Below are 24,915 nucleotides of genomic sequence, written 5' to 3'. Positions count from 1 at the left end.
TTTAACAGGTAAGGGGTGGGTTGGGGGTCTAATGGTTATTGTTAGACTAATTAAGACCACAAACTTGACCCAAACTAGTTTACTCTAGATATGTGCCATATTTTAAATAATTCCTTTATTTTAAAATTATCATTTACTTCAGTGGAGACCATGGTGGTGTGTTAAGATTATTTCTGAGTGCTAAGTGATATAGGATAGGTTGTCAGTCATTAGGTTTCAGGGAAACAGGCTCAGGATAATGGAAAGAGTGAAATTCCCATCCTTGTACTGGCTTGCCTCAAGCAGTCTGGTGTAATGTTAAAGAAAGATTAAATTACTGGATATTAAACATATTTTCCCATCTTATTTCACCTATGTACTGGTTTAATGTAGTCTATAGATGGCGTTCATTTTGTGAATGAGTTGGTCTTTTGAATAATTTTTTCCCAGTAAATGACATAAAAATTGATTATAATTGATGATTTACTGACAACAGCCATCAATCCAAATGAACTGATTCGGTTCAGTTGTAACTCTAACTGAGTCAAATATGCAAATTGGTTTCAAAGTTATTCAGTCATCTCTCACTGAAAAGTAGTTAATACTGTAAAAGGAGACATTTTGGGGGAATCTTGTGTAGTTGTTGTTTTTAATACCAGTGTTTTAATTTCAAATATGAATATTTATGTACTTAAGCTGAATATTGGCTAATATAATGATAAAAATGACAAACTGGTAGCCAAAGATTGTACATGTGCAGTTAATTTGCCAAAAAAGTGAAACATTTGCAAAACTGTAGCTATTAAATTTTATTTTACTTAGCCTGTAACATAACTGAAAACATTTTTATAATAGATACATAGATTAAAAGATAGACAGAGAGATTTTTTTAAGAATTTCAGCTCTATTCTATGAATTATTAACTTTTTTTATTTTATATTTTCATTTTTTGTTTATTTAGTTATTTTAAACACTGTGTCATTCATTCAAATTATGTAATCTTAAGGAAGCAGTTTTTTTGTTCTGATTTTTCCCCCTTTTCTCTTCCCTCTGGATCCTTCAGCTTACAATTTCCTGTAACACCTATCTAATACAAAACCACCAATTCTTCATTCAGTCTTTTTCCTTCTAATATTATAAAGTCTTAAAAGTCTAGAGACAGAGTACAGCCTCATCCCTTCAAAATATGAGAGATTTTCCATGCTTTTTCTCAGCTGCACTGGGAATGCCGCAAGCACCAGAATGTTACGCTCTCATTGTGCCTAAAACAGTGTGTGCTGGTACTTTAAAGAGAAAGATAATGAAGGAATACAGTGTCTTTGTCTCGGTCTCACTGAACCCAGAAAGAAGAAGCTGTAAGGGAAAGTAAATCTGTCTTTGCAATTCAGAGCCTGAAATATACACCCAACTCTGTGTCCAGCCAGCTCAAATGGTTTTGTATGGTGGTTAAGGTCAGTGCTTTTAATGTTATAGTTTCTTTTGCTTTTACACAGGTGGAGTCCAGGCATGATCCGGTTTGCTTTCCAGCAGTGAATGAGAATTTTCTCTGAAAGCACCAAATCATAGTTTCTGAGAAGAAACTTGATTCAGGCTTAAACAGGAAGTACACTTTCATGATTATAGTGAAAAGTGAAGCTGGATCGAATATAATGTATACATACACAAAGTTTTAACCTAAGTGCTATAAACAAAAATGTTTAACTTTGAACAAAGTTCCATCACAACCATACTTTCTTTGTCCTTCATAACATCACTGAAGAAGCTTTACTACTCAGATGTTGTTCAGGAAACTTGTGTGTTTAGGTATGTTGCACTAACGTATTGCCTGAAGTAATGTCTGATGTTTCACCTCAAATTCATTTTAAAAAATTGAAACAAATGAGACAAAGTGTATAGGGCTATAAAATGAATGTGTATATCAGCTAAAACACTACACAACCTTTGGCCCCACTGCACATTAGGTGTCATTAATTACTATGTACTTAATTAAATGTTAGGTACAATGTGCCTATTCTGTTCATGCTGAATTGCTAAACATTTTTGCTGCTTTGAGGTGGGATATGGGTAGAAGAGACGAGAAGAGGGTCAACAGTGTAGTTATAGATGTGACTACATAGAAATTAATTACAGATGAAATTGCAAGATGGTATTTAATAAAATAAAAGTATAATGTAAAATACTTGTATGTAGGCTACACTTTAAGTGTACTGTATCAAATGATTAATTTAAATGTAGGTGCAATATCAGTTAGCAACACTTAATATTTAGTGTCCAACTTTTCAAATCTGAACAGATTTAAAACACAAGGCATCAGACATTTGCCTGCTTTTTAAGACTTGCAGAGAAAAACTATCATTCACTAAAGGACGAGGGTCACACTACCAGACTTTCAAGCTGTCTAAACACAAAGTCTCACAAAAACATACCTTTTCGCCGTGGTATAAAGAAAAAAAACGCAATGATGACTTTGTCTCACAATTCTGAGTATTTCTCAAAATTCTTTTTTTTTAACATTTTTATTCTCGGAATTGTGGGTGTATATCACAATTCTAAGAAAAGTTACTCACAGTTCTGACCTTTTATCTCATAATTTAGATTTTTAAGGGAAGATTAGATTTTTAATTGACCCTTCGGAGAGTTTGATTGACAGGCAATTTGACCGATCATAATGGCGAATCTTCCATTTTGTCTGACAGACAAACAGACAGTAGAGAAGATTTATGTCAGTGGACTTGAACTTGAAAAATTGTGTGTATTGATGTCTTTCTGCATTTTAAACAAGATACCTTCTGATGTTCATTCATATTTATTTTGTGCTGTACGGTGAGGAAGAGAAGAATGGTTGACGTGCCGCTTGAACTGAGGCACTACAGTGATCTGTCACAACACATTAAAGAGCCACAAAACCGTATTTATTGTTTGAATTTCTTAAAAAATGACAAACTTTGAAAGCTGAGACTTTAATACCACAAGTAACCTGCTTTGTCTTGTCTCACGGGGCGTTGTCAGTGTCCCTTTTGCCCTGTGATGTAATGCGTGAGAACATAATGTGTGACGTGACAATGCCATGGCTTGTCAGAAATAGCAACAGTAAGTAAGGTCTTTGCAATGGGACAGTTTATAAGTCGAATTTTCCAGATACAGAGTCGCAATTCTGAGTAGTCAGAACTGTAAGATGTAACACTGCAACTGCGAGAAAAAGTCAGAATCGTGAGATAAAAAGTTGTTGCTATAAGACGCGTGGCAAATGTAAACACTGTGTTTTAAAATCAGCTCAAAATATCTGGGAAGATGCATAGTCTAAATCTAAAAAACAGTATGTGTCCATCATATATTACGCGATATAGAGGGTTTGCACTTGCGTTACGATTTGGTCAGTTACCCAGATGCCTAGCCATATTGGAGATGTAAACAACAGCATTGATTGCATGGTTAATGTAATACTGAATGTGTTGTTCTGCTAATTTATGCTGTCTAAACCACAGAAAAAACATGTGGAAGCTGCTAAATCATATAGAGAAGGACTTTGTAAGCAGAAAAGGTCACAATATTTGGACAGACTAAAGTTAATAGGTGGCAAAGATACGTACAAGTAGTATTATTCAAGATATTAGCCTAAAATTTCACCTACCTGTCCGGAAATGATAAGAACAAACAAATGTTGTCAAGATTCTTGCCCTGGAAATCCTGGTTCAGTTTGGCCAACCACAAATGCCTTTTGTTCCTCAGACAGTTTTTCACACTCTTCTCCTTGATTTGTTATAACTTTTGGCCGTTTATGAACACTATAGTTTATAGTACAGCCCAAAACATGACAATAATTGATTTTTAGCCAAAGAATATGCAAGTTTTGTTCGGTTCAGTGGCATTGTTTACGTTTAGTGCTGCCAATATGGCTGATTGATGGTGCGTCGTGGAAACACTCTGTGTAAAAAATTGCCAGACACAAAGTCGCGATCAGAACGAAAGTCAGAACTGTAAGGTGTAACATTGCAACTGCGAGAAAAAAGTCAGAATAGTGAGATAAAAAAGTCGTTGCTAGAAGACATGTGACAAATAGGGTGACCACCTGTCCCACACAGCATTTTCACCCCTTGTCCCGCACGTCGCATATTGAGAAAATGTCCCGCATTTTCATCAGTCTGTTGGTTTTTAATTATCATATTAAGAAAACGTCCATGCGTTATTTTGCCTTATTAAGAAAGCTTTTTATTTATTCTTTTTGCAGCATAGTTTCTGCGCAAAGGAATTGCGAACCTCATCAGGTGATCTAGAACCACTGACAAAAAAAAATGGCACAAATCTCTTCTCTCAGGAACACAGATCAGCGCATATGACAACGGATGTAATCAATATTTACATAGTTTAACAGTAGAAAAAGTATCAGTCTCATTCGTGTCCCGCATTGTCCTGCAAAATCACAGCTATGTCCCGCAACAGCCCTATTGCCAGGTGGTCACCCTAGTGACAAATGCAAATGCTGTGTTTTAAAATCAGCTCAAAATATCAAACATGTTTGATACTCCCCAAATGCATAGATTCACAGTCTGAAGCTAAAAAAATGTAGTCTGTGTCTGTCAAACATTATGCAATATTCTGTGAAATCTGGCTCCGACTTTCAAGGTCGTCTCATCCAGACTGTGAATCAGGGCAAAAATCTGGGGAAATGTTGTAAAGCATATTCCAGAGACAAATGTGAGATTACTTGTGCCTGTTTCTCAGAAAAAAAGAAAAAAAAGAAACATGAGATTTATGAGGATAATTGTCTTTGCTCTGTAGGAGAAACCAAATATGTAAGTATTTATTTACCTGGTACAAGCGACATCAGTATGCTATCTCACAGGATGAATTATCAGTGTCATTGTATGGCACGTGTTTGAGGTACATCTTTTCTCTCAGAAGCAGATGCTCACGTTTGAGGCACATCGCGGAATTCATAGGGCCTTCTACTTCTTGAGCAGATGTGTGCTATTACTTGTTCAAGTGTTTAGACTTAAAGTTTTACAAATTTTTACAACCTGGTAGACAACGAAAGAGACCATTTTGGTTGCAGCACTAACAATGTGTTAAAAAAAATGTACAAATCTACAGAAAATGTGAGTCAATGCAAAACCAACTGCTTTAATGTTGCTATTATGGTTGCTGCAATATTGCTAAATGGTTGCAAGGTCGTTCCTGGTGGTTTTATGTTATGTGTTATCTAGGGTTTTCTGGGTGGTTTCTATAGTCGGCTCTGAGTCTATAGGATATGTTACTGAAGTTTAATATTTATGGTTCAGGGTGTGTTCAGATCCAGTATTGATAACAGTGATGCTTATCTTAGCAAGTGGCACTAAATATGGTGTTATGTAAGAGAACATAATATCTTCTGGTGTGTTGGTTTTCATGAAGATGATAACACAGCTCAGGAACTCTGTGTTCGTGACGTTGATTTGTTTGTTTGGTCTTTTGTGTGTCATGCCATGTCTTTAAGGTACATTGCAGCTTAAAATGATAAAGTTTCCCATCTGGGTTTCGTTTATCAGTACATGTGACATTAGATAAATAGAAATAGAGTTGTGAGTCGTGTGTTGATCTTCACTGAAAAGGCAGACAAAAAGTTTCTATTAATAACTTATAAATGTGTGTGCATTTGAGATGGAAACCTTTTGTGGTTATTAGAACAGTATTGTCAAATTTTGCAAATGTAATTGTCAAATAAATTTAATAGCATTAAACATTTAGTGAGTCTGAATAATTAATGTGTTAACTTTAGCAGCCCTAAAACATGTACATAAAATATATATATAAATAGCAAATAGTGGGGAAAAAAATGTTGAAAAATATTTAAGAAATCTGAAATGTTAATTAAAAAATATATATTCTCAATATGTAATGCTTCATGCTGTTTATTAAGAGTACTAAAGGCTGCTATTGTATTGAGGTTCTCAGGCTATTAGTAGGCCATTAGTAAACATACATATTTTGCAAATTCAGTGTAATATATCATCCAAAGGACAAGCATGACCTGGGGCGGACACTGAACATGAAATGTGTGATGTTCAAATTTCTCATCCTAGTTCAGAAGAGGTCCACCCTGTATAAAACACACCGGTCCACTCAGTTGGAGGCTTGCTGCTTAGGGGAATTCCTACAAATGCTTAGACATTTTTCTTGTGAAATTATGATATTACTTATTCTTTTTTTGACTTCATTACATAATTTGAATATGAGAATATTACAGTATAAATGCAAGCTTTATAATACAAAGGAAATGTATGCATACAATATCACACATTTAGAAATGGTTAACAATATGATTGAAAAATATATATTTTTGTTTTCACGTTTTAAAGATTTTAAAGATACACAGACGTTTTCATTGACCCAGTTGTTATAAGTATTCCTGGCAAACAGTATATAAATGTGGTGAGATGAAAACACTGAGAAGAGGATGCCCTGTTGTCTCTGTTGATGACGTCAGACCTCCTGCTTCTTTCATCTGTGTCCTTTAACAGAAGACAAAAAGACATGAGAACTGGACATTTGCGGGCGTTCCAACTTTGATCATATACACACTGAAATGTATATGGCCTATACATCATTCATGTCATGTCACAACAAGATCCTGCAACATTCTCATAATTCTTTTGTCTTTTTAGTCACACCATCTCATCACACACATACATATGTGTGTGTGTGTGTAGTGTTTGTGTATATATATACATACAATTTTAAATTGCCAATTAAATGTAGTATAATAAATGTTTTGTACTTTTTTAATTTTATATTTATAATTTTACATAGAGAAAGTGCTTAACTGTCATGACAGTAATGTCTTAAATAATATTTCCTTTCAAATACACTACCAGTCAAAAGTTTTTGAACATTAACATTTTTTAAAATTTTTTAAAGAAGTCTCTTCTGCTCACCAAGCGTGCATTTATTTGATCCAAAGTACAGTAAAAACAGTAAAATTTTTATTTTTTTATTTGACTGTTTTCTGTTTGAATATATTTTAAAATGTAATTTATTCCTTTGATCAAAGCTGAATTTTTAGCATCATTACTCCAGTCAGATGATCTTTTAGAAATAATATTCCGATTTGCTGCTTAAGAAAAAAAAAAAAACTGAGTACAATTTTTCCAGGTTTCTTTGATAAATAGAAAGTTCAAAAGAACAACATTTATCTGAAAAAGAATTTTTTAATGTTATAAATATCTTTATCATCACTTTTAATCAATTTAAAGCATCCTTGCTAAATGAAAGTATTAATTTCTATAATTTCTTTCAAAAAAAAAAAAAAAAATATATATATATATATATATACACACATTAAAAATCTTTGTAGTGTATAATTAGATTTTGTTCAGGTGACATTTAGACAGAATTTATAAGATTTATTTGTATTCCTAAATGTTTTAAGACAGTAACAAGACACTTTATCATTTATCAAATCTGAAGACATTTTGACTGAGATGCACATCTGGAGTCCCAAGAGTACGAGTATCATATTTTATTGTCACAGGCTGTACAGCAATAAACATGTCCACATGATATGCTTTATCTTATGGTGGACACAAAGGCCTCCTGTTTCGGATGCCCTGGGTAAATCTGTCCCATAAGACCCTGCATCTGTGTGTTATGACAGTAAATGTAAACATTCAGTCATAATTTATGTGCAATCACTCACAATAGGGTTTTAGTCCACACTCCTCCGGCCTCGATAGATCACTGCAGACACACAAAGAGTCATAAGGAACATCCTTAAGGTGTATATTTGAAGGTGTATATTTTAAAAACATTCATATGTGACCCTAAACCCGGATATATTTGTAGCAATAGCCAAAAATACATTGTATGGGTCAAAATGATAGATTATGATAGATTTTTCTTTTACGCCAAAAATCATTAGGATATTAAGTAAAGATCATGTTCCATGAAGATATTTTTTTAAATTTTCTACCATAAATATATCAAAACTTAATTTTTGATTGGTAATATGCATTGCTAAGAACTTTATATGAACAACTTCCAAGGTGATTTTCTCAATATTTAGATTTTTTTGCACCCTTAGATTTTCAAACAGTTGTATCTCTGCCAAATTTTATCATATCCTATCCTAACAAACCATACATCAATGGAAAGCTTATTTATTCAGCTTTCAGCTGATGTGTAAATCTCGATTTCAAAAAACTGACCCTTATGACTGGTTTTGTGGTCCAGGGTCACATATATAATCTTTATATTAAAATATGATTTTATAAAAATAGATGGTTCTAGATTAGTTTCAGTTAGAATACACACCCATTCCCACAGTGTTTCCAGAACAAGATACTGAAAAGAAAAGGAAACATGGAAATCAGTCCATATACTGTACAGTTTAAATGCCTGCAGCCTCTAGTCTAAAAAATATATTTTAAATGATATTGTATGTCATTATACAACATTAAAATTAGATTTTTCATTTATATTTATTTTCTAGGTCTCTGGAAGATGAAAGAACATCATCATTGTGTACCTGAGTAGAGTCTTCTTGGGCAGTATGTGACCTTCGAACCCTCCCGTGTTAAGGGAGCGATCACAACGGTGTACACTTCCCCACACAGGATCTCAGAGATGTCACATCCGTGAGCCCCGTTTGTCGTGGTGCATGTGTAGTTGGATCTGGTACCGTACAGGTCTGCTGTGTAGTTGTACAGGCCAGGAGCAGAGCGCCAGTACACCCGAAGAGTGTTGTTTTCCATCTGGTAGAGTCTCACACTGGACGGACAACATGCGCCTGAGAGGTTACAGTAAAAGAAAATGAGATTGGCAGGGTAAGGTTACATTTTTCATTGATTTAAACACATTTTTGCATAAATCATATAGAGCATAAAATAGAGCACAACCGCTAGGCGCCTACCGCTAACTTGAAAAATAACCCGCGGCAACAGTGTAAAAGTAGCCCGGAGTCAGACGCACCTCTCCCGCATTGCCGTCTGCACTTCATTGGAATCACAAACTAGGCTGCATTCGAGCCTTCAAGGCATTTTGAGGGCACAACATCGTCAAGTAAGTAACTTTAACAATTTTTACAGTATCCACTGTAGTTGTCTGCTAGTAAAAACATAGTTTTATCAGTCATTGTGTTTCACCATTATATCACGTTTACTACAGTTCAGTTAGTGGACCGGGGGGCTCTGGCTGGTGTGACTGCGTGGGGCATGGCTGATTTGCATATTCATAGGTCCGCGTATAGTAAATGAGGCAAGGGGGGTAGAGTTACATTCAAGCTGTTTTAATGCGTGAAAAAAATAATTTCACGAGAAAAAAACATTTAAATATGTCATTTTGACGATCAAAGATCAGTTTTAAGGGATACAAATTTTGACTACGGGGGACTTTAAAACCGTTCTTAAAGGGACAGTTCACCCAAAAATGAAAATTCTGTCATCATTTACTCACCCTCATGTCGTTCCAAACCTGTATGAGTTTCTTTATGTTTAAAATAAAATTAGATATTTTAAAGAATGCTGGTATTTTAAAAAGTTGATTAGTACCTATTGACTTCCATAGTATATTTTCCCTACAATGGAAGTCAGTGGGGACCAACAACTGTTTTGGTTCTTCAACATAAGAAAGAAAGAAACGTATCCAAGGTTTGGAACGACGTGAGGGTGAGTAAATGATGACAAAATGTTCATTTTTGTGTAAATTATTTCTTTGAGTATGGCTATACTGAATATATGCAAGAATGGTTTTACAACTGATTTACACATGATATGTGATATTTTGCCTTTCATTTATTTTCATTCATTTCAGATCAGACAAAATGTCACATTATCATATATTAGATTTTCATTTTTTATTTTTCACCTGATTTAACAAAAGCCATTATTTGACTATTTTAATTTTGTGTTTTGTTTTATTATTAATCATTCTCTATTATATTATATTATATTACTCTCTATTACTTTTACTCTTATATCTTGTTTTTGTATTTTTTTCTTATGTAAAGCAAATTTAGAAAGCTACCTTTAAATGTACTATATATATAAAACAAACATTATTAATATTCATATAAATATAAATAATGTATTTAGGCCTGGTTTCACAGACAGGGCTTAGGATAAGCCAGGATTAGGTCATAGTTCAGTTAGGACCTTTAAGTAATTTTTTCTAAACACGCCTTAGAAAAAAACATTACTGGTGTGCATCTTGAGACAAAACGAAGGCACTGACATATTTTAAGGTCAATCAGTGCAAGTTTCTTTCAGTTGAAACAACTCAGACTTACATTTTAGTCTGGGACTAGGCTTAAGCCTTGTCTGTGAAACCAGGGGATAATAATACTAATAACTATTATTATTATTATCATTATTATTATTATTATTATTATTATTATTGTTTTAAAGAAAGAGCACAAGCTAGACTTGCCTATGCTGAATCTGTAGTAATTAATTCTGTGTTTTGGTTTATTAATATTTTTTATATATTTGTATCATTTAATTCCTTATTATTGTTTTTGTATGTTTTCTTTATTATAGCTATATATAAAAACATATTCTTTATTATGCTATATATATAAACAGATCTAATAGATAGATAGATAGATAGTTGCCTATGTTAGTGTATAATCTGTCATTATGTCATGAAAAAGCTACTTTACTCACTTGCAGAGAAACCTTGATAATTGCACTCTGATTTATGTCCAGTAATGCTGAAGGCCTCCAGCGACACATTGTAGCTTGCTCCACATGTGATGCATCCCAGCAGGCAGTGGGTGTCCATGGTGTGACATCTGGCGTGACCTCTGGGGGATGTCAAAGATGTTACATAGGACCGCGCCCCTGTGGCAGTCGACCAGGTGACATTCGTCATAGACTGGGTCACCTGTTCAACACTCAGAGTTTCCGGACAGCAGGGTCCTGGAGAGAGCAAAAGGGGGGCATTTTTATATCTTTTCAACCATTAATTTTCTGTCTCCAGATGTTTTCTGTCTTCATTACTGCACCTGTTTCCAGAGGAATGGAGTAGCTGGGAAGACTCTGTCCGGCTGTGGTTGTGGCGTAGGCGCTGACCTCATATGTGGATCCACAGGACACACTGATGTAGCAGGAAGTGCCGCTGGATGAGCAGGTGAGCGAGTCGCTGAGACCCATGGCGGTCACGCTGTAGTTAGCCTCAGTGTTTGTTGCAATCCAGAACACCTCCATTGTGGAAGAGCCCACCTGAGTCACGTTGAGCATCACAGGGGCACAGGGAGCTGAGAAAGAGAGAAATAAGCAAAATTTCATAAAAAAAGATACCATACTATAGCAGTACTATAGTACTTTGAAATACACTATGGTAATGAAACAAATGTCGTTATTATTATTATTATTTTAGAAAAGACTTTACTGTTTATGATTTCAGTTTTTTTTCTACCCATGTTAATTTTTTTATGAATTATTGTGTTTATTTTTTTTATTTATAGTTTTAAATATGCTCTATGTTTTTTTTTATTTCATATCTTGTTTTTGTCTTTTAGTTTTAGTATGTAAAGTGCATTGACAAGCTACCTTTAAAGGTGCTATATATATAAAAATACATAATATATAAATATCATGATTATTTTTTATTTATTAATCATAATAATAATATAGTAATAATAATAATAATAATATTTAATAATATTTAAAAATTGTATTTTTGGAAGCACTTTGAGTACCATGGTAATACAATATTTGATAGTAATAATACTCATTGTAATTATTAAAAATAATACGCCATGCTAATACAATATTTTATGATAATAATAATAATAATAATAATAATAATAATAATAATATATTAATAATTAATATTATTATTATTATACCATAATATTTTTGGAAATATTAAATGCAGTTGTATTTGTATATGAAATTGTATTTATACGTTTAGGAGACTATATATAATATATTTTAATAAATATAATGAATATTTATAATAATAATATAATAATAATTTATTATAATAATATTATTATAACAGTGTTTTGGAAGTACCATGGAAATACAACATTTGATCACAATAATAATCATTATAATTAATTAATAATACTAATAATAATAATAATAATTATTATTATTATTATTATACCAAGGTATTTTTGAAAGTAGTAAATTCAGTTGTATTTGTATATGAATTTGTATTTATACATATTCAATAATTGTAACATTATTGTACTTACATTATATTCAAAAAATATATGATTGGTACTACTACTGTAAATTTACAAAACATGGTACTACCATGGTACTTTTTTATTTTATGTCAAGTGCATTGATAAGCTACCTTTAAAGATATATAGAACAAGTATCATTAATGTTTATAAAATTATCATTATTATTTCTAATGATAATAATAATAATAATTGTTGTTATTATTATTATTATACCACAGTATTTGTGAAAGAACTTAAAGTAAATACAATTGTATATGAAATTACATATATGAATATTTAACTGTAACATTATTGTATTTGTATTGTACTCAAAGTACTTCCAAAAATACCATGCTACTATTGTTGTAAATGCACAACAAAACATGCTACTACCATAGTACTTTTTGCATGTGGCATATCTTGTGGGTTCACGTGAAAATGAGTATTTACGTGTGTACCTGTCCGACGTGTATGTGCACTACAGGTGTTATTGCATCCTTGTGTCTCACTGCAGGGCCGCACCACCACACTGTACATGCTGTCGCAGGTGAGATCAGAGAGCGCGCACACAGGAGCCGTGTCGTTGCAATGAATCCATTCGCTTCCGTCTGCAGCGATCGTCTCGTACATCTCAGCTCCTCGAACTGGAGACCACGAGATCTTTAAAGTCTCAGTGGAAATCAGGGACACTGACAAATCGTCTGGACAGCAGGGGACTGAGGACACAGAGAGAGATGTATCATATTTCATACCAATATTCACTTTGGACAAAAGCATCTGTTATAAATAAATAAATGAAAGTCCACATGTATAAAATACAAACTTGTAGTATAGTTGACTATTTGACCCGGTGGACTGGTCCCGGCCAGGTTGTAAGCGAACACGGTTGAGAGGTACGTGTATCCACATATGCATTGGAAGTAGCAGGTGGTGCCAGTGGTGTTGCAGTTTTCCTCTAAGCCGTCATCTCTTTTTATATAGGAGATATAGTAATCCACCCACTGTACCTCAGACCATGTGACGGAGCAGTTCCCTATGGTCGGCTCCTCGATCCACACCAGCTCAGGAGGACATGGGACTGAAAAGGTTTCAAGTAATAACTAATTAAACTCTTCATTAATGTGTATGTGTGGTTTTGCATGTGTGCATTCATGTGTGAGTAAAATATACAGGTGAGAAGGTCCTGTGGAGCTGAAGGTTCACTGGGTCCGGCCTCGTTCTCCGCTGTGACCGTGATGGTGTGGTTCTGGCTGCAGCTGAGGGGACTGATTATGCAGTAGGCATCTAAGGAGGAGCTGCAGTTCTGGCCCATTGAGCTCACAGCAGTGTACGTGTCGGCACCACGGACTATCTGCCAGAACACCGCCAGATCGATCGAGCGACCCGGCGTCAACTGAACCTGCACATCTCCCGGGACAGGAGGACCTGTAGAGGACAGCGGGACAGAGAGAGAAAGTGAAGAGAAGTTGTGAATTTAAATTCTGTCATCATATCCTTCTCATGATGGTCCAAACCTGTATTCAGGGCCTAAAATTAACACTCGCCGTGTGGCAAATGTAAGTACAAATCAGAGTATATAAAACAGTATTACTAGCCAGTTGGCCTGTCACTTTTTTAAATTATTTTAACAATGCCTGAGAACCCAATATGGTTTATCACCATTATCAAATCACAAAGACTGCTAAGTAATTATATACAGTTGAGGTCAAAAGTTTACATACACAAAATGTTAATTATTTTACCAAAATTAAGAGGGATCATACAAAAAGCATGTTATTTTACTGACCTGAATAAGATATTTAACATTAAAGACATTTACACAAGAGAAAATAATAGCTGATTTTTTTTTTAAAAATACCCTGTTTAAAAGTTTACATATGCTTGAATCATAATACTGCGTTGTTACCTAAATGATCCACAGCTTCACACTGAGGACAACTGAGAGACTCATATGCAACTATAACAGAAGGTTCAAAAGCTTACTGATGCTCCAGAAGGAAAAACAATGCATTGAGAGCGGGGCAATTTGAAGATCAGGGTAAATTGAACTTATTTTGTCTTCTGGGAAACATGTAAGTATCTTCTGTAGCTTCTGAATGGCAGTACTAAATGAGAAAATATCACATTTAGGCAAAATATGAAGAATCTTCATTCTGTTCAAAAGTTCTCATCCCCCAGCTCTTAAAGCATTGTTTTTCCTTCTGAAGCATCAGTGAGTGTTTGAACCTTTTGTAATAGTTGCATATGAGTCCCTTAGTTGTCCTCAGTGTGAAAATATGAATTTCAAAATCATAGTCATTGTTGGAAAGGGTTCAAATAAATGCATTGTGTGAACACATTCTGTTCAAAATACTATAAGTCCTTACGCGTGATTTGGTAGATGGTGATGACATCTCCTTGGTTACCATCTGAATCCCAGGCATTGCCCTTGATGCTGTAGGTGGTGCCAGGCTGAAGGTCAGTGAAGGTCACGTTGGTCTCAGAAGTGTTGAGTCTGACCCGCATGTCTGAGCCCTCCATGGTCATGACCAGGCTGTATAGCACAGCATGGTCCACTGGATTCCACTCTATAATGATGATGTCACTGCTAGGGGAGCTGGAAATCATATCTGGGGCTACCATCACTAGAGGAGAGAGAAAAAAATACTTTTAATAACTTAGCATAATGAAAGACAAAAGGAATAGAAAAAACTGAAACACAGCTACAGCATCATCACAGGCAGAGATTAAGCAATTACCCCTAGTGGTGAGTTTTGATCATTACAACTGATTTTTTTTAATTCTGTTATTTTTTTTCTCACCCTCATTCTATTCCAAACATATGAGTTTTTTTCTTTTGTGGAATACAAAAGAAGATATTTTTAAAAATGTTGGTAAACATTGGGTCCTATTGACTCCCATAGTATTTTTGTCCATACTATAGAAGTCAATCGGACTTGAAACTTGGCTACCAGCATTCTTGAAAATATCTTCTTTTGTGTTCCACATTAGAATTAACATCATATAAGCTTAGAACGACATGAGAGTGAGTAAATAATGACAGAATTTGAATTTTTGGGTAGATTATTCTCGTAACACACTATATTATGAGAAAAAAAAGATGATTTATTGTGAGATGTGCCAGTGCTAATCATTACCATGTACTATGATTAGTATTAAAATCATACTAGTATAAGTGTTGATAAGAACAGGGACAGATATAGGATCTTGAGGAGGAAATAACCCGCAGCGTGTCTGCTGGGTGAAATGCGATAGAGAGTACGTTCTGTTGTTATAAACAAAACTTTATGAAACCCGTTCCTCTTATGTTACGTCAAAGCCGTTCCTTGGGGAGAGGCGACAGCCTAGTTCTCATGGTTTTATCTTTTCATTTAGTTTTGGGTATGAAGTCCAGCTAAAGGTGCAGTTATCATCAACAGTCGGTAGAGCCAGAGGTACCAACTCCGCACAATAGCTGGAGTAAACAATACTGTGTTATTGTTACAGGTTTTAAATACCAACTCATTGTCAAACCAAACAGGGAATAGTGCTCAAGTTTCCTTCTATTCTATGATTTGTGATCCTTAGTAAATGAGCTTTATATAAAAATGTCTGTCTTGGTTGGAAGGCTACAAGGTAGAAGTGAGCTTTATAGTGTTATGCCATTGATTTGAGGACTACGCTTTTTTTCCATAATCCATATTAAATCAGTAAAATATGGTAGTAAACTGTTTTTTGACTGAAACTGATTAATAGTAATTGTTTTGAATGAAACATGTATTAGACTAACATTTCAAACTAGTTCGATTTTATAAGTTTGAGTTGGCCACCATGCTAGTCTGGTCTGGTTAAGACACTTTTTTTCTGTCACAAACAGCAGGGATGTTACCCTGAAAAAATGAAATGAAAATATCTAAAATAGCCAAAAATTCGTATTAATCGAATGGCATTTTTAAATTAAGAAGGTGTTAAAAGTCTGTTGTCAGTTTTACCTGTCCTAGCGTTCACAGGTAGGGAAGGCTGACTCCTGCCTCCAGTGTTGACAGACATCACGCTGAGGGTGTATTGGGTGTAAGGCAGCAGACCGACCACTGTCCCAGGGGAAGTGTCCACAAGGCTTTCAGAGAAGAACCCATCCTCGTTCTCTGCCCGGATGATGTAGCTGGTGGCACCAGACACCACACCAAACTCCACTGTGATGCTGTCACTGTGTTTGGAGTAAGCCTGGTGTATGAGCGGAACCTCAGGAGCTGATGGCAGACAATACAAAAATAATAATAAATACAAATAGCTTAATATCTAGATATTAATATGAATTGATTTTACAATTTTAAAAACAGTAGATAAAAGCATTGCATTTTTAATAATAATAATATTTAATAATAATTTACTATAAATACAAACGCACAGAAATTAATTCATAAAAAACAAATTGTAAAGTGCCCTTTGTGAAGATTGTGGCTTGAAGTGTTTTTACATTTGGTTTCCATGATCTTAAATAAATATTTAATCAAGACCGCAGCTCAACATGGTAAGTTACGTAAAATTTAATTAGTCATTTGATTTTTAATTATTAAATACATTTATATTTTAATTATATACACTACTAGTCAAAGGTTTTTGAACAGTAAGATTTTTAAAGTGTCATCTGCTCACCAAGCCTGCATTTATTTGATCCAAAAGACAACAAAAGCAGTAATATTGTGAAATATTTTTACTATTTAAAATAACTGCTTTATATTTGAATATATTTTATAATGCAGTTTATTCCTGTGATCGAAACTACATTTTCAGCATCATTACTCCAGTCATGTGATTCTTCAGAAATCATTCTAATATGCTGATTTGCTGTTCAAGAAACATGTTTTATTATTATTATCATCAATATTTAAAACAGTTCAATACATTTTTCAGGATTCTTTGATGAATAGAGAGATCCAAAGATCAGCATTTATTTGAAATAAAAAGCTTTTCTTTTATAGAAATTATAGAAATTAATACTTTTATTCAGCAAAGCATTAAATGGATCAAAAGTGATAATAAAGACATTTATAATGTTACAAAATATTTCCATTTCAGATAAATGCTGTTCTTCAGAACTTTCTATTCATCAAAGAAACCTGAAACAATTCTACTCAGCTGTTTTTAACATAATGTTTTTGAGCAGCAAATCAGAATATTAGAATGATTTCTGAAGGGTCATGTGACTGGAGTAAAGATGCTAAAAATTCAGCTTTGAAATCATAAATTACATTTTAAAATATATTCAAATAGAAAGCCGTTATTTTAAATAGTAAAATATTACTGCTTTTGCAGTATTTTAGATAAAAAATAAATGCAGGCTTGGTAAGCAGAAGAGTTTAAAAAAAAATTACAAATATTTTGACTGGTAGTGCAAATGTAAACATACAATTTTTATTCTATAATATTATTACTATTTAAACATTTAATTAAATAAAAATGAATGAAATAAATGAATGCTTAAATTATTATTATTTTTAGATTTGCTTAAAAAAGCGAGATTTTCTACCTGTTGTCTCCTCCGTTTCGGCGCTGCTGAGCACGTTCACCGCGTTGTCCATGGCTTCTACCCGCATCCTGTACACAGTGTTCGGTGACAACGAGTTAACGGAGCCCATCACCGTGCTGCCGCTGAACTGCGCGAAAACCGACGGTTCTGGGGAGTTTTTTGGCGTAGCGGTGATTTTGTACGAGCTCGCCCCCGGTGTGTCCGCTCCAGCGGACCGTCATACTTTTAGAGGTGACGGTGAACACGGATAACGTGATGTCTGCAGAGAAAGAAGCGGTCAGGACAGGATAGCAATCATAATACTGTTACAATTCATTAATACTGGGCCATTCCTCAAAACGGTGGCCTTGTCACTTTTGAGTTTTAGCCTGTTTAAAGATTTGACAGATTGACAGTATATATACTTTATTTTGCTGCTATAATTCTTCTTCCAAGGCTGAAAAGGATGCCCTGAAAGGATAATAACATAGTTTTTTATTATAACATATTTATTTTAACAAAAAATCTATGTGGATGTTATAAGAAAAGTATCTATAACTTACAGTATACGTTTGTCAGGTATTTGAGAGACAAAATGCACACATTTCAAAGAATGACCCAGATATGAGAAATATTAAAGCTCTCCTACCATTTTGTGCTTTGCATATCTGTGAATTAAGAGCAGAAATACAACAAATCACTTTCAAAATGTATAAAACATGTTAGAAAGCATCCATTCTTTGCTTATTTCAGGGCCAACTATTACTCTGTCATATGGTATTATGTGCCATTAGTGACCAAGGAAGCTTATTTGAGCATCACTCAGCACAGATTTCCAATCCAGAGCTTTTTTTTTATATATACGACATGAAAGTGTGTAAAAAAACATGACCGTAGTTTAATAACAGTATTATTGTTTTATGCATTACAAATAATCTTTTTAAGAATCCCAATACACAAACTCTCTTCCAGTAAGTATAAGCAAGTATACCTAAACTGTATCTTATTGCATGCATTAAAAAAGCTGAATTTTTATTCTTACCTGTGGCACGGTAATAATCAGTAAGACGATGTTAGAAAGATGTAAATATTTCGACTCCATGCCTCAAATCTGTTGCTGATCAGCTGCCTTTAGGGCACACTTCGTTCTTCTGATTTGACTCTCTATTTCTGCAGGGTAATGGCTGAGGCTTAAGTTCTGTTTTTTTTTTCTCTCTATTACCGTCCAACAGGTATTTTATTGTTCTGGGAGTGCTGAGTGTTCACGTGTACCCCCTCCCTCTGTCACAAAGGAAGACTGGACCTATCAGCGCTGAAGGACGGCACAGGTACGCATTAGTACACTTGAGGATAGACAAAAAGATCCACTCTGCCAGAGAATGGGCTGTTCAGGATTGTTTGTTCTATTGTCTGTCAAATACACAAGATATTGAATGTTCCATTTCAAATATAAACTTAGATGAGATAATACTTTAGAATAAAGTAGTATCATTGGTATTATTCTCTGAGATGAACCAAGAAAGTGTACTACTAATCTGAAGAGGCGTTTATCGAATTACATACTTGTATGACAACCCATTTTTATTGCTGAACGGTTGCCATTTCATACACTAGAAACAATTTTTACTCAGATATTGCTTGTAAAGTTTGCTATTTAGTACAAAGAAATGGCAAGTAATGTACTGGATTAAAATGAAATTTTGAAGTAGACTAAAATGGTATTTTCATGTAAAAAAGCTGTAAATATTTGACCCTGGACCACAAAACCAGTCATAAGTAGCACGGGTGTATTTGTAGCAATAGCCAACAATTCATTGTATGGGTCAAAATTGTCCATTTTTCTTTTATGCCAAAATATCATTAGGATATTAAGTAAAGATCATGTTCCTTGAAGTTATTTTGCAAATTTCCTACCGTAAATATATCAAAACTCAATTTTTGATTAGTAAGATGCATTGCTAAGATTTTCATTCAAGATTTTAACTTTAAAGGTGATTTTCTCAATATTTCGATTTTTTTTTTTTTCACATTTTTAAATAGTTGTATCTTGGCCAAATATTGTCCTTAACAAACCATACTTCAATGGAAAGCCTATTCATTCAGCTTTTTGTCTCAGTTTAAAAGTTTTAGTACTTTTTCTCAGATGTTTCTCCTAAAATTGTTGTTGTGTGTACTGGAGAAATAGAGCTATGAATGGATATGGCTTAGATAATTTAGTCTTGGAAAAAGTCCTCAGATTTTGATTTAGGATTTGGTTTCTGAAAACAGTCTGAAAACTGTTGGTGATATTATTCTGAAATGCTAGACATGCGTGAGATTATTGGGGTCATTTTTGTAAAGAGAAACATGTGAGAAGTAGTAGATCTAAGCAAAGTTTTTCTTGAAGAATGGATTTTTGTGAGAAACACAGATGAAATGTGTCTTTGTAATATCAGTGTCAAAAGATCTGCGTAGCTAAATGACCAGAGGAAATGTAAAAGCCATAAATCTGTGGTTAATTCCTGTCAGTGTAACATGACATGCTTTAGTATATATCTTCCAAAGCTTATTTTTCTGGGGGACATCTAGGAATTTCAAAACCAAAGCAGGAACAGTTTCAATTTAAGTTGTATAGCGTAACAAATTAGTGCTGGTTTAAGTTGCTCCAGCTTAGGGGTGTTGTGATATACATCAGTCATGTATGTTATGTATACAGCCATCAAAATGCCTGAAGTATCATGAAAAATGACCAAAACTGACTATGTTACTATAGCCAGTGCTTAGGGAATACAGCTAAATCGCTAAAAAAGTCAGATTTTATTTTGGTGTTTGAAAGATGGTAATACTTTTATTTCACAAATATTCATTAAACTGATCGAAAGTGACACTACCAGTCAAAAGTTTTCAAACAGTAAGATTTTAAATATTTTTTAAAGAAGTCTCTGCTCACCAAGCCTGCATTTGATGCAAAATACAGCAAAAGCAGTAATATTGTGAAATATTTTTACTATTTAAAATAACTGTTTTCTATTTTAATATATTTTAAAATGTAATTTATTCCTGTGATTTCAAAGCTGAATTTTAGCATCATTACTCCAATCACATGATCCTTCAGAAATCATTTTAATGTTATGATTTGCTGCTAAAAAACATTTTTTTATTGTTAATAAAAAAATTTTAAATGCTGGTCTTTGGATCTTTCTATTCATCAGAGAATCTTGAAAAAATGTACTCAACTGTTTTAAATATTGATTATAATAATAATAAAAAATAATAATAATTTTTGAACAGCAAGCCAGCATATTAGAATGATTTCTGAAGGATCATGGGACACTGAAGACTGGACTAATGATGCTGAAAATGTAGTTTTGATAACAGGAGTAAATGGCATTTTAAAATAGAAAACAGTTATTTTAAATAGTAAAAATATTTCAGAATTGTACTGTTTTTGCTGTACTTTCGATCAAATAAATGCAGGCGTGTTGAGCAGAAGAGACTTATTTAAAAACCTTAAAATGTCACAAAAGATTTATATTTGAAATTTGAAATAAATGCTGTTATTTAGAACTTTCAATTTATCAAAGATGTGTATAACAGTTTTCATTAAAATATTAAGTAGCACAACCATTTTCAGCACAGATAATAATAAGAAATTTAAGTTTACTAAGCACCAAATCTGCATATAAATTACATTTTAAAATTTAAAGAGACAACACAATATTTCTGTTTTTACTGTATTTTTTATCAAATAAATGTGAGGTTGGTAAGCATAAGAGACTTCTTTCAAGCACATAAAAAGACTCCACGTTTTTGAACGGTAGTTAATTTTTTATTTAAATAGGCATCATTAAAAAGGTATCATTTTGAGTATAAACAGACAGTAGAAAAACTCAGTATGAATGAAGCAGCCACGCTGGCTAGTACTCATAAGCCATATCTGATAGTGAGATTCAGGTTCAGCAGCTACAGTGTTATGGTGTCCCATGAACATTTTTGTGTAACCAGAATTAAACAGGTCAGAGCAAACAGAAGTGTGTTATGGTGTATTTTAGTTCAGAAGTAAAATGAAATATTTAATAGCACCAGAATGCATTTCGAATTTGTATTCTCTATAGCAAAAAAAGAGACAGTATGTAAAAAAGAATAGCGTATCATTTTCATTTAGTATGGGAGTCGGGGCTGCAGGCAGACAATTTAAAATCCCACCCTGTAAATCTCACTTATCTGGGTCACTGGTAGGTTACGTTTGCCTCAGCATTGTTGCGTGTTCAATAGAGAACAGAGCATCAGAGTTGTAGCATATTCATTGGAGTCATGAGAGAAGGACATCTGATATGTGCATGTGACCTTTTCATTTTAAGCGTCTCTAAAGTTACTGTATTTTACACTGAAATTGCTATGGGAGATTGTTTACAGTGTAACTTTCCCAGTGAGAGAATGAAAGTGGCATTATACAAGAATCACACATGTGATGCTGTCTGCACTGTAGAGAAGCATAATGTAATGTCTGTACAACAAGTAAAACAAATCTGAAACTTATATATATAGCCATTTCTTTTTCATATTATTAAAAGTTGATATTTTTGTACTTTATTTTAATTACTTTTTATTCATACGAATGAACCATGTTACTTTTAAATACATATTTCAAGTCAAGTCAAGTCAAGTCACCTTTATTTATATACCGCCTTTAACAATACAGAATTGTGACAAGGCGGCTGTACAGTATTAAATAGGAAACAGTACATCAACAATGCCAAAGGCAACATTAAACACTCACATTATAGGTAAAGGTAGTTAATCAAAAACAATAAAATAAAATGCAATATTGTGTTAAGAGAAAGTGTCCCCAACTAAGCAAGCCAGAGGCGACAGCGGCAAGGAACCAAAACTCCATCGGTGACAAATGGAGAAAAAACCTTCAGGCAAGATACTACAGGCAAAACCATTTTTAGAACAATTCTGATGGTTATTTTACTTCTATGACATGTCAGGTGTTTAATTTGTTACATTTTATTTATTTGTTTGTACAGATTTCAATTACAGTACATATCTGTAAATATATTTCTTGTGCACAAAATCAGATATCTCCACTTCAGTAGCACTTAGATACACCTAACCTTTAAGTTTTATTCTCATCTACAGTGTTGGAAGTAACGCACCAAAAGTAATGTGAGTTATGTAAACAGATTACTTTTTCAAGTAACTAGTAACTTAAAGCATTACTTTTAAATTTACTTTTTCAAATAAGTAACCCAAATTTCTTTGTTTTCCTATTTATCCACTGACACTTTTCCTGTCCCTGTGTTGAAAGAAGTTGAGAGTGAGGTACAGAGGCACTTCCTGCAGGCTTAGGCTTTTGGTGTGAAAGGCCGTTTACATTTGCCAAAAATATTATATATATATATATATATATATATATATATATTTTTTTTTTTTCTTTTAAATAAATAAGAAAAGCCTCAGATGACAAAAAGTAACGCAAAAGTAATGTAATGCATTTCTTCCCATAAAAAGTAACGGTATTACTTACTTTTTATGGAGTAACATATTGCAGTGCATTACTCTTAAATGTAACTTTCCCCAACATTGCTATGATTTAGACCAGGGGTGCTCAATCCTGCTCCTGGAGATCTACCTTCCTGCAGAGTTTAGTTCCAACCCTGACCAAACACACCTGTCTGTAATTATCAAGTGCTCCTTCAGATCCTAATTAGTTGGTTCAGGTGTGTTCGATCAGGGTTGGAGCTGAACTCTGCAGGAAGGTAGATCTCCAGGAACAGGATTGAGCACCCCTGATTTAGATCTATGTTCTAAATGTTTTTACAGAGGGGTTTGTTCATATATACTTCACCTGAAATATAGTGATATGTGTATATATATATATAATATATATATGAATGTATGTTGTTGTTTTTTTTTTTTGGAATCAAGCTTTATTGTGTCTTTAGTTAAGAATTTTACTATATTTACCTGTGGTGTCATGTCTTAAAGGAGAAGTCCACTTCCAGAACAAAAATTGACAGGTAATGTAATTGTCATCCAAGATGTTCATTTCTTTCTTTCTCCAGCCGTAAAGAAATTATGTTTTTTGAGGGAAACATTTCAGGATTTTTCTCCATATAATGGACTGATATGGTGCCCCGATTTTGAACTTCCAAAATGCAGTTAAAATATGGCTTTAAACGATCCCAAATGGGGTTGTAAACGATCCCAGCTGAGGTAGAAGGGTCTTATCGAAACAACGGGGAATTTTTTCATAAAAATAATACAATTTATATACTTTCTAATGTCAAACGCTCGTCTTGTCTCGCCCTGCCTGAACTGTTTTTGTTCCAGGTCATGACAGTTAGTGTATGTTGAAAAATTCCCATCTCATGTTCTCCCTCAACTTCAAAATCGTCTTATATTGCTGTTTTACCTTTTTTGTTAAGGGTGTTTGATCTTCTTTGCATGTTCACTTTGCAAAGACTGGGTCGGTACTTCTGCAGCGATGTAGGATGGTTTTGAAATGACTTTTGAAGTTGAGGGAGAAAATACGATCAGAGTTTTTCAACATACCCTAACTGTCATGAACCGGAAACAAAAACAGTTCAGGCAGAGCGAGACAAGATAAGCGTTTGACATTAAAAAGTATACAAATTGTATTTTTTAAATTAAACTAACCGATCGTTTGGCTAGATAAGACCCTTCTTCCTCGACTGGACTCGTTTACAACCGCATTTGGGATCGTTTGAAGCTGCATTTAAACTGCATTTTGGAAGTATAGAATCGGAGCACCATAGAAGTCCACTATATGGAGAAAAATCCTGAAATGTTTCCCTCAAAAAACATAATTTCTTTGCAGCTGAAGAAAGAAAGACATGAACATCTTGGATGACAAGGGTTTGAGTACATTATCTGTAATTTTGTTCTGGAAATGAACTTCTTCTTTAAAGGCTAGTGTGATATTTAGACCATTGAAAGTTTTCAGTCAAACCTTCTGTACTGCTGGGACTGACATGTTTACACATATCTTCCATCTGTTTGTGATAGATTTCGCTTTCTCTCGTTCTTGCTGTCACAATAAGAAACAGCCTGCCGAAACAGCTTACAGGTTTCACACAGAATAATGTAACAAATTTGTAATGTATCCTCTGGTGAAGATTAGTCTTTAAGAAGATTCGTGTTTTTTCCTTCTAATTTTCAGACATGTATGTGTGTTTGTATAATATTTTTAATTATTTTTTCCTCCTTATTTTTTTTTTAAATAAATTTTTTTTAGTTCTGACACCTTTGAAATAACCTTAATTATCTTATCTCTAGGTTGTTGACTGATGTT

General features: G+C 33.8%; 1 protein-coding gene across 1 annotated transcript; it reads right to left on the bottom strand.

The window, feature by feature from the left end:
* Window positions 1–5,909: 5,909 nt before the first annotated feature.
* Window positions 5,910–18,797, bottom strand: fndc7a (fibronectin type III domain containing 7a). Its single transcript, XM_051092132.1, is given in 15 exon segments — window positions 5,910–6,467; window positions 7,652–7,692; window positions 8,266–8,295; window positions 8,480–8,740; window positions 10,614–10,868; window positions 10,955–11,206; window positions 12,586–12,843; window positions 12,951–13,205; window positions 13,298–13,552; window positions 14,494–14,751; window positions 16,099–16,356; window positions 17,637–17,829; window positions 17,831–17,895; window positions 18,265–18,283; window positions 18,658–18,797. Coding segments are annotated over 14 exon segments (2,451 nt in total). The 5' UTR covers window positions 18,718–18,797; the 3' UTR covers window positions 5,910–6,467; window positions 7,652–7,660.
* Between the last annotated feature and the right edge of the window lie 6,118 nt (window positions 18,798–24,915).

The sequence above is a fragment of the Labeo rohita genome, chromosome 2 (genome assembly GCF_022985175.1).
Source record: "Labeo rohita strain BAU-BD-2019 chromosome 2, IGBB_LRoh.1.0, whole genome shotgun sequence".
Classification (NCBI taxonomy): Eukaryota; Metazoa; Chordata; class Actinopteri; order Cypriniformes; family Cyprinidae; genus Labeo; species Labeo rohita.
Note: the sequence above shows the minus strand (reverse complement) of the source record. Positions and strands in the feature narration are given on the sequence as shown.